General features: G+C 42.1%; 1 protein-coding gene, 2 long non-coding RNA genes and 1 other non-coding gene across 8 annotated transcripts in view; 2 read left to right on the forward strand and 2 right to left on the reverse strand.

Moving 5' to 3' along the window:
- EPB41L4A (erythrocyte membrane protein band 4.1 like 4A) overlaps positions 1-2,236 on the forward strand; it is a 249,198-nt gene extending 246,962 nt beyond the window's left edge. For all 5 annotated transcript variants that reach the window (XM_014730732.3, XM_023617865.2, XM_070234449.1 and 2 more), the window contains one exon: positions 488-2,236. In XM_014730732.3, the coding sequence (XP_014586218.1) occupies positions 488-616 (129 nt within the window). In that variant the 3' untranslated portion in view covers positions 617-2,236. The remainder of the gene's footprint in view (positions 1-487) is intronic.
- A 332-nt stretch (positions 2,237-2,568) lies between these two features.
- LOC102148922 (uncharacterized) lies at positions 2,569-4,731 on the reverse strand. Its single transcript, XR_011425617.1, has 3 exons — positions 3,674-4,731; positions 3,156-3,231; positions 2,569-2,735 (listed from the first exon to the last, which is right to left on the reverse strand). It is a non-coding gene; the product is annotated as an uncharacterized lncRNA (long non-coding RNA).
- LOC111767990 (small nucleolar RNA SNORA13) lies at positions 3,324-3,456 on the reverse strand. The gene has a single exon (XR_002799952.1). It is a non-coding gene; the product is annotated as a small nucleolar RNA SNORA13 (small nucleolar RNA).
- Positions 4,331-9,236, forward strand: LOC111767850 (uncharacterized). The gene is made up of 4 exons (XR_011425618.1): positions 4,331-4,599; positions 4,982-5,152; positions 5,738-5,821; positions 6,640-9,236. It is a non-coding gene; the product is annotated as an uncharacterized lncRNA (long non-coding RNA).
- The last annotated feature ends 394 nt before the right edge of the window (positions 9,237-9,630 follow it).

Consider the following 9,630-nt stretch of genomic DNA (forward strand, 5'->3'; position numbering starts at 1 on the left):
CGTGATTGTGTTGGAACTAGAAACACAACCCCCTGGGGGCTCCCAGGGCATTGTGTTGTGGGGTTCATTCAGTGACTATTGAAAATATAATCAGGGAAGATTGTAAATTACCCCCAACTTCCCATTCTCTTCATCTCTGTGCCCCTCCTTGGAAAAGTGGGAGGCCTGAGAGCCTGGTTATGGCTACAAAGGAAATGACACTTAATTGGGGGAACAGATTGAGATTTATGCCTAATTTTCATGAATAAAATTACGCATGTTAACTGTCAGATTAAGATTTTAAATACATAATCTTCATGTTATCATAGTTGTTAACTATTTAAATAGAAATTTGTTGAACAGCTTTTCGGTATTATGAACCTTTCTATTTTATAACTTGACATCTTAAATGTAAGAAATGTAGTAATTTCTGATTAATAAAATTGGCTTGCTGTATTTTCTTCTCTGAATCTTACTTTCTATATTTTTCAAATATATTTTCTTCTAGAGAAGAAATGGGTCTAAAGATAGCCTGATTGAAGAAAAATCTCAGACATCTACAAGCAGTCTGGCTGGAAAACACACAGCAAAAACCATAAAAACCATCCAAGCTTCACGCCTGAAGATAGAGACTTGATTCCAGTGAAGACAGGCTTGGGACAGGCGAAGGGAAGGGTGTGTGTGCCACCTTTACTTTGAAACTGTGAATTACAACTACTCAGATACCTTGGACCTGCAGAAGTTTCTTCAAAAGAAAACACTGAGTCTGTTGCTTCTTTTTAAGGTTTGACTGCAGCATATTTGTGCCGAAGGGCCTTTTGATTTGGTAACTGGAAGGATAGTGGTCTTGTAAAAACTCCTTCACTTGATGCCATATTTTCTTTCCTGGAAACCCCAAGTATCTTGTGTCCACCACAACCAAGACCAGATGCTTCTGATCAAAGTTCTGGAATCCTCGTCTGCAGCTGGCTAGCTGTGCAATAGTACACCGAAGGGGATGAAAACGTTCTTCCCAATCCTGGGTGGATCTCAGACTGCACAGATGTGTGAAGACTGAGGCTTGCCTTTCAGACTGCAGATATTTTTATTCATATAAATAGGATCTTTGTTAATACTGTATTTTGTGGCATTAAGTTCCACTTGTTATTTACTAATGTAAAAAAGTTTTTGTTTGTAAGTGTTGCTTTTAATTTCTAGTGTCCTTGTCTTGTGCTTTCAGAGAAAAAAAAGCTGTCTGTGGGTTTCAGTTGACCTCAGCTTATAAATTCATGACCCTCAACCTCAAATGGTCCCTCCACCCTGCTTGGCTATGTACTTCTCCCCTATTTCAGACCTTTCCTCTCTGCTGATGACTTTGCAATCTACTTAAAAGGGAAAACAGAAACACTCATGCGGGGTATCTTTTATCTTCCCCTTACCAAACCTCTCCTCGGCTGCCATCAACACTCATCCTTTCCTCCTCCCCCTCCACCTGTACTTCGGAGCCTAGCTCCTTCAGCCTCCCTGCCCCTGCTCTCTCCTGTATTAATATATTCAACCTCTTCCTCCCAGCTAGATCCTTGCCACTTGGTTTTAAACTTTTAAGACTACCATCTAAAATAAACCAACCAACTTTCACAACCATAAATCCCTCTCCAGCTACCATTTCTCTCTCCAATTCTAAATTTCTTGGAAGGATTATCTGTAGCCGGTGTCCTCAGTTCATCTATCTTCACACTGGTCCAAGATGGTTATCTCTTGCCTAGACAACTGTAGTAGCTTCCAATTGGCTCACCTGCATCCCCTTTCTTGCAAATGTAAATTTCTATCACAGACTTTAACACAGCTGTAAGTGTTCTGGCATCTTACCTGTTCAGCCTCTTGTTAACACTCTGAGCTCCCATAGTGGACACCTTACAAGCCTTAAAGCACTCAACTCTTGTCTAAATCAGGGCACTTAGTGGGCAAAGCAACTACAACTGCTGTAAAAGTAGACTTACGGTCATATCCTTTTTCTAGCCCTAGGGCTCTGCATACGCCATTCCCCCAACTTTGCCTTGCAAAAGTGCTACCTACCCTTTAGTCACAAGTCTGCACTCTTAGGTTTCCCTGATTTGGTCAAATCCTATCATGCATGGGATTTGTCTCACAAAGGCAGTTTTACATTTGTGATGACATCTCCAACTGTAAGCTTCCAGAGGGAGCAACCGTGTCTCGCTCACCATTGTGTCCCCAGGTCCTGGTACAGTGCTTTCAATAAATTTTTTCAATGCCTAAACACACTATTTGTTCTTTCCTACAAAGTGAAGGCAAAAAGATATACCAAACTTAAGTTTACAGTCTAGTAAAAAAAAAAAAAAAAAAAAATTGCAGTGACACTGTCAAGCACACCTGTGACCTAGAAACCAACCAGCCCAGTTCTTCATGTATGAGGTACTTCTCCTTGGGCCTAGCATAAGCCTGTAGTTCATCATCTTATTAATCATATTAACCTTAATGGCTGAGATTTAACAATTTTGACGTTGCTGGAGGAGGAGAGAGAAACCCTTCCTTTGATCTTTCAGTGAAATAATGCTATTTTCTGGGAGTTAATCACTTAATACACAAACCTCCAAGAAGCACATTGAATTATTTATTCATAGCCCCACCATTTAAAATGTATATTTATGGACTGTCCAAGGGCAATAATTTCAATACACCTCAGGCTCCTGGAAACTTTAAATGATCCAAGCAACTCCTGTGAAGATCAAATTTTCAAATTCCTCACCGAAGACATCCTAAAAGAAAAAATAAAGCATTCAATTTGACAAGCAAATATTTACCTGTATCACATCTTAAGATCTTGGTAGTAAGCTCAGTACACACTTCTGCATCACATTAAGTTATGCATTTCTGGACTTGGCCTTAAATGTCAACATAAAACATGCCAGAGATTTGGATTTTCAAAAAAAAAAAAAAATTTAGCTACTACACATAGAAACGTATCAAGATTTCAAAAGTAAGCTGAGTAAGGCTATCCCATTTGCAGTTAAAGTCACCCTGTTAGCTACAGATGTAGCAATACTAATATTAATGAACCATTAATACCCAATTTAAATTAAATACCCACTAGAGAAGGCACCCAATCTAGAAAGGTGATAAAACACCCATTACAAATAACTGCTTTGTGACTAAACTTCTCCTTCAATATCACCTACCTTAGGTCAGTCACCGTTGTGCTCCCAGACACTACTTGGCAAGTAGCGGTCTATGCTTCCAGCAGCCATCTTTCACCTTAACAAAAATTAATTAAAACCGGTTTAGAGAAACTACAAACGTTGGTTGACTCAGGATCACTTGTGTAAACACACTAATATAAGACCATAAACTGTTACTTATGCAGCTTCTACACCAAAGATATCAAATTCAAGGGCAGGAAAAAGCTGCCAAGTGTTTAGTTTGCGCCTTTTTTGACACCACATTCACTAGTTTCAAAAGTGAATGGGCAACACAAAGGCTACATGAAAACAGGCTGCGGACGGCTGCATGTGGCACAAAGCTGCTGACCCTCCCTCAACCGGCTGAGAGGAATAATGAACTCATCCCAGCTCGAGATATTCATTTAAGGTTCAAAATCCGACTAAGGAATGAAAATTGAAATACAAAGCGTCTTAAAAAGTTAAAATCTTAAAACTTGGAGACGACTTGTCTTTCTTGCACTAGCATGAAAACTCACCTGCAAAGTTGGTGATACTCATTCGATTTCTGCCAAGTTCTGCGCCTCGAAACGGCTGTCAAGATCTAAACCTGAAAGGCACTTTCCTTGTCCGCCGACGGACGTCACACCGCGGCAGGGCGGGCACGCAGGCAGTCGGACGGTGAGGCCTTTCCCTTGCACACGAGCGAAATCCCCGCTTCTATTAAAAACTCCCCGGCATACAGGGGGTGACCAACAAACTTAAACGCATTCAAACCCATCTCCCTACTTCCCGGCGTGGGGATGCAGGAGCGCAGACGGGGGGCCGCTCCGGGGCCCGCTGAGGTTCCCCGGACAACGTGGCCGCGGCCACACCCGGCCGCTGTCCCCAACGTGTTCAGGGCCCAGAACCTCGGGCCAGCAGGGCCGCCGCGGGCGCGTCCCCAGGCTCGGACGGCGCGAGTCCCTGCCCGGCGTCCTGGCCGTCGGAGGCCCAGCGAGCCCACAAACACTCGCCATCCTTGAACCACGCGCACAGCACGTCCCGACCGGTGCGCGGAGGCAGGAGAGGCCGCACTGCCCTCCCACAATGCTTTTCTACAACTGGAAGGACCCACTGTGCGGAGGGCGCGGGGAGAGCGGACGGTACCATCGGCCGCCGCGCCCTCGCGAGCGCCGCCGTGTGGCGGGAGGGCGAAGTGCCCGGTGATTGGCCGCGCGGCGCGTCTCCAAGGGGAAGAGGAGTGAGGGGCGAGGGTTCGCCGCGCCCCTGGAGTCCTCTCTGCGTTGTGTGACAGTTCTTGTGGCGGAGAAGGAGGTTTCATCGAGTGTGGATACCCACCCACCCTGCCTCCCAGTGTCAAGAGCACATGGTCCGCGCTGAGCTGCGGGTGTAGCCCAAAGGACTTGAGACCTCGTGTTCTGGGGGAGGACAGACAGAGTTCACCGTCTCCAGCTGAGGAAGAGTAAGAGTCTTTCAAAAAATATTTATTGAGTACTTACTATGTTCAAGCTCTGTCCTAAATGCCTGGGAGTCAGGGGTGAATGAGATAGACAAGATTCCTGTCTTAATTCTAGTTGGGCGAGAAGGACACTGAACAGGTAGCATGGACACTTTAAGTCCAGATAGTGTACGTGCCAAGGAGGAAACGAGGGAAACGTGACCGAGCAGCGCTGCCCAATAGAAATATACTGCGAACCACTGTGTCATTTTCAGTTTTCGAAACGCCACGTATAAAAGTAAAAAGAAACTAATTAACATATGTTAAATATCATTTCCACATGTAATCAATATAAAGTTATTAATGATATATTTTGCATTCTTCTATTCCTACCAACCCTTAACAGTCCGTCGTGTAGTGTATACTTCCAGCACATTTCATTCAGACTAGTCACATCTCGAGTGCTCAGCAGCAGGCTTTGGCCAGGGTGGCTGGAGCAGCTTGGGGAGTGCAGAATGGCAGGAGATGCAGCGGAAGAGATGGGCGGATGCAAATCATACAGGACTTTCTATCTGTGGTAAGGTGTCGGGATTTCATGCTGCAATTTTAGAATTGATTAATTATTATCACAGAAATAAAGCAGAGGTGTTAATTGGTTTTCTGCCTGATAACCATAACTCACTGAAGGGACAAGACTGCAGGGAGATAGCTGTATGATAATTCCTTCCGTCTCCTTGCTCCTACAAGTCCTAGCAGAGACTCATCCAGAGACAACATCCCAGTACCTTTCTTTGTTCTTTGAATCTTATTGCTGAAAGAAAGGAAGGAAGGGAGGGAGGGAGAGAAGAAAGGAAGAGGAAGGAAGGAAGGGAAAAAAAGGAAAGAAAAGAAGGAAGAAAGAAAATTCAAGCCCACAGCCCAGTGGTCATCACACAGGGACTAGCTTGAATGATAACATCAACTTGGGGACAATGGAGACATACAGGATTAAGTGTGTAATGATCACAAGAAGGTGAGTAACTCTAAGACCTTCATTAGGAAGTCACTAACATCTGGGGGAGAGAAAGTTTGGGGAAGGAGGACACCTGCAAGACCGTCATTTGAAGACACTGAAGGGTACAGTGTGGGGATTATGACAAACTTCAGTCTTGCCTTTTGCTAGGGAAAGTCAGGGAGAGGAAATTTCCTTGGGTTGGAGCAGCCAGCAGACCTTGGTTTAGATCCAGCTGTAAACCTATTCCCTTAGGTAAGTGACCACCTCTCTGAGCCCAAGCTTCCTCATTTACAGGATAATAGCCATACCCATGTACCACACAGGTTAGTTTAAAGAATTAAGAAGGGTTTGTGGAATCACCTAGCCCTGTATAGTGCATAGTGGCATCCAATAAATGACTCTCATGAGCTAGACTCTTCTTCGTGTTTACCACCACCCCGGATATGGAACCTTCTTGGGCTGAGTTCTTAAGGAGAGGAGAATATGCTGCTGTTTTTCTTTCAATGGCTTGTTATTTTTGCTCCCACCTTGCTCTTTCCTATGTCCCCTTTATATCTCTTCCCTAAACTCTGGATAGTTCAAGAGTAAGTAGAGGGGAGGTGTTTGTTCCAATTATTGGATTAGTGTTGGTGTCAGGAAATCAACTCTGAATTCTTCACCTTCCTGTCTGCTTCACCCTTATACTTCCTGGTAAGGAAAACCCAATAATTAAGAAAAGGAAAGCCAAAAGGACAGGAGAAAAAGATAAGAGATATTTTCTACCTAGTCTCCCCTCCAACCCTTGCCTGCTAGTGTCAAGACACTTTATAAGGAGGTACAAGCTACATGCAGCGTTAGTACAAACATGGAAGAACCTAGGTTTGCCTGGGTGGCAGGCAGATTAATGATGGCCCAGAGATGGCCATGTCCTAATCCCCAGACCTGTTTCATTACACAGTGAAAGGGGTTTTGCAGATGTGATTAATGTTAGGTACTGTGAGATGAGGAGATAAAATTTGAAAAGAAAGGCAGAAGAGTCAGAGATTCAGCAGAAGAGAGGGCAGAAGAGGGACTCAACCCTCCATTGCTAGCTTTGAAGGTGGAGAAAGAAGATCTTTGAAGCCAAAGAATACAGGCAGCCTCTAGAAGCTGGGAACGGCCCTCAGCTGACAGCCAGCAAGGAACAGGGACTTCATTCTACGACTGCATGGAACTGAATTCTGCCGACAACCTGAAGGAGCGTGGAAGCAGATTCTCCCCTACTGTCTCCAGAAAAGAACACAGCCCTGCTGATGCCTTGATTTAACCTGGTGAGACTCATGCCAGACTTCTGACCGACAGAGCTGTGATAATAAACTTCTGTTGTTTTAAGCCACTAAATTTGTGTTAGTTTGTTATGGCAACAAGAGAAAACTAATACACCCTGTAAGGGGTGGAGGGTGAGAAGTGAGCTCTTTTTCTTACCCAATTCCTTCTTGTCCCACTCCAATTTTTCTCATCAGGAGCATAAGTCAGACTTTGCAGATAAGCTATGCACATTGCATTGTAAGTACTTAATTGATAAGGGGTTGACTTTTGTTTATGGTGGGTGCTAGGGATCCAATTTAATATCCAACTGATATTAAACAATGTGAATACTTTTTATAGTTTAAAGTAATTTGTAGATTGGGGGGTTTTCTCTTTAATCATATCATCTGCAGAAGTTTTATTTCTTCCTTTTTGATTCTTTTGCCTTTTACATGTGTCTCTCTGTGTGAGAATGCCCAGGCTAGGCCTTTTAGCACAGTGTTGAATAGAGTGATAATAGTAAACATCCTCATTCTGTTTATGATTTTAAAGGAAAGCTCTTAAAGTTTCACCATGTGTATATGATGTGTATGACATCTTTATGCTTTTCCTTTTGTTTATTGAGTTAGGGAAGTTTCCTTCTATTTCTATAATAGTTTTTTTTTAAATCATGAGTGAATGTTGACTCTCATTAAATATTTCTTCTGTGTCTATTGAGATGACCACATGATTTTTTCTTGTAATTTGTTAATGAGGTGAATTGCATTAATACATTTTCTAATGTTGAACCAATCTTACATTTCTGGAAGAAACCAAACTTGTCATTTTAAAAAATATTCTGTTTAGAATTATTGCACTTATGTTTATGGATGAGGTGGGACTGTGGTAATCTCTCTCATATTGTCTTTGATAGTTTTGATGTTAATATTATACAGATATCTACTTAATACTAGTAATTTGTTTCTGAAAATCAGATGTTGTGTGCAGAAACATTAACTGGGAGCTTATTTCCCTTTAATTAATTAACTAATTAGTTAATTTTGAAGATTGGCACCTGAGCTAACATCTGTTCCCAATCTTCTTTTTTCCTTCTTCTTTTTCTCCCTAATGCCCCCCATAGTTGTATATTTTAGTTGTGAGTCCTTCTAGTTGTGGCATGTGGGACGCCACCTCAGCATGACTTAATGAGTGGTGCCACGTCCACGCCCAGGAACTGAACTGGTGAAACCCTGGGTTTCCAAAGCAGAGCGTGCGAACTTAACCACTTGGCATGGGGCCAGCCCTCCCTTTATTTTTATTTATTTATTTTTACATTTTTTTGCAGAGAAAGATTTGCTCTGAGCTAACTTCTGTTGCCAGTCTTCCTTTTTCTCCTTCTTTTTTTTCTTCCCAAAACCCCAGTGCATGGTTGTATATCCTAGTTGTAAGTCTTTCTAGTTCTTCTATGTCAGCTGCCACCACAGCATGGCTACTGACAGATGAATGGCGTGGTTCTGTGACCAGGAACCGAACCTTGGCCACCAGAGCAGTGAGAGCGCTCAACTTTAACCAGTAGGCCATCAGGGCTGGCTCCTCTTTGTTTTAAATGGTAAAATTATGATGGGTTACTTGTTAACCCAACCAATTTTCTAAAATGTAAAGTAAGATATAGTAAACAAACCTCTATTAAATAACAAACTATAACATTAGACTGTAAATGTTCATAACTTTGCGTCTTGATCACCGAACAACATAGCTGTTAAAGAGTTGCTTTGTCAGGAGGAACAGATTCTCTTTCATTGTTGATGCTTTTCTGCTTGCTTTGCTTCCTTCTCCATTAAGTTCTTGAACACTTTCTCAACGTTTTTGGTTCTCATTCTACAAAATTAGGGAAAAAAAAGGGCAATAGGAAATATGAAGGCACTGTGGAAATGTGGCAGAGAATGGTTCACACTGAGGATGTTACTGTAATGCTGCTTTTGTCACTGGTAGCATTTGTGTAGACTCTCCCTTTCATTGATATTCACTTCACTTTGCGATTTGTTGACACGTGAACCAGGCATTTTACCAATTGTGTTTGTAATGTTACTCAAGGCATTTCCCACACTTTGTTTTTTCTTTTTTGTCTGTCATTGGTAAAATGTTGTATTGAGTTTTGGTGTCCTAAATATAATTTTTCGTGTGTAAATATCAGTTGAAATGTTGTTTTGAGATATATAAATGTTGTATGATATTGGAGCATTAAATGCAAGAGGTAATTTACTGGGAAAACATTAATTAGGGAAATGTTCTGTGGAGAGTGCCTGTACTGGCTTTACAAAATTAGGTAGAGAACTTTTCCTCTTTTACTCTTCTCTGAAAAATTTAGTATGTCAGAATTAATTTTTCTTAATTTTTAAAATAAACCTGACTTTTAAAACTATCTGGGTCTAGTATTTTTTTTTTGTGGGAAGATTTTTAAATTACTGATTCAGTTTCTTTAATGGACGTTGGACCATTCAGGTTTTTTCTTCTTTAGTCGGTTTTGGTAAGTTAGCTTTCCTAGAACTGTGCCTGTTTCTTCCGTGTTTTTAAATTTGTTGGCAGAAACTTGTTCATGATTGTTAGATTTTTTCCTGACACCACCCGATTCTCTGATTCTCTGACATCAACCGTGTGTCCAAAAATTTGATTTAATTCGGACACTAATTCCTAGAGTTGGCACAGGTTAAGGGCTCAGTCCCACAAGACTGCTCCCATTTGATTTGCCAGCTGCAGTGGGGTGCCCAGGCTGCCCACACTTCTGCTCAGCCGGCTGCATATTGGGGGGTTTCCAT

Source organism: Equus caballus, chromosome 14, assembly GCF_041296265.1.
Source record: "Equus caballus isolate H_3958 breed thoroughbred chromosome 14, TB-T2T, whole genome shotgun sequence".
Taxonomy (NCBI): domain Eukaryota; kingdom Metazoa; phylum Chordata; class Mammalia; order Perissodactyla; family Equidae; genus Equus; species Equus caballus.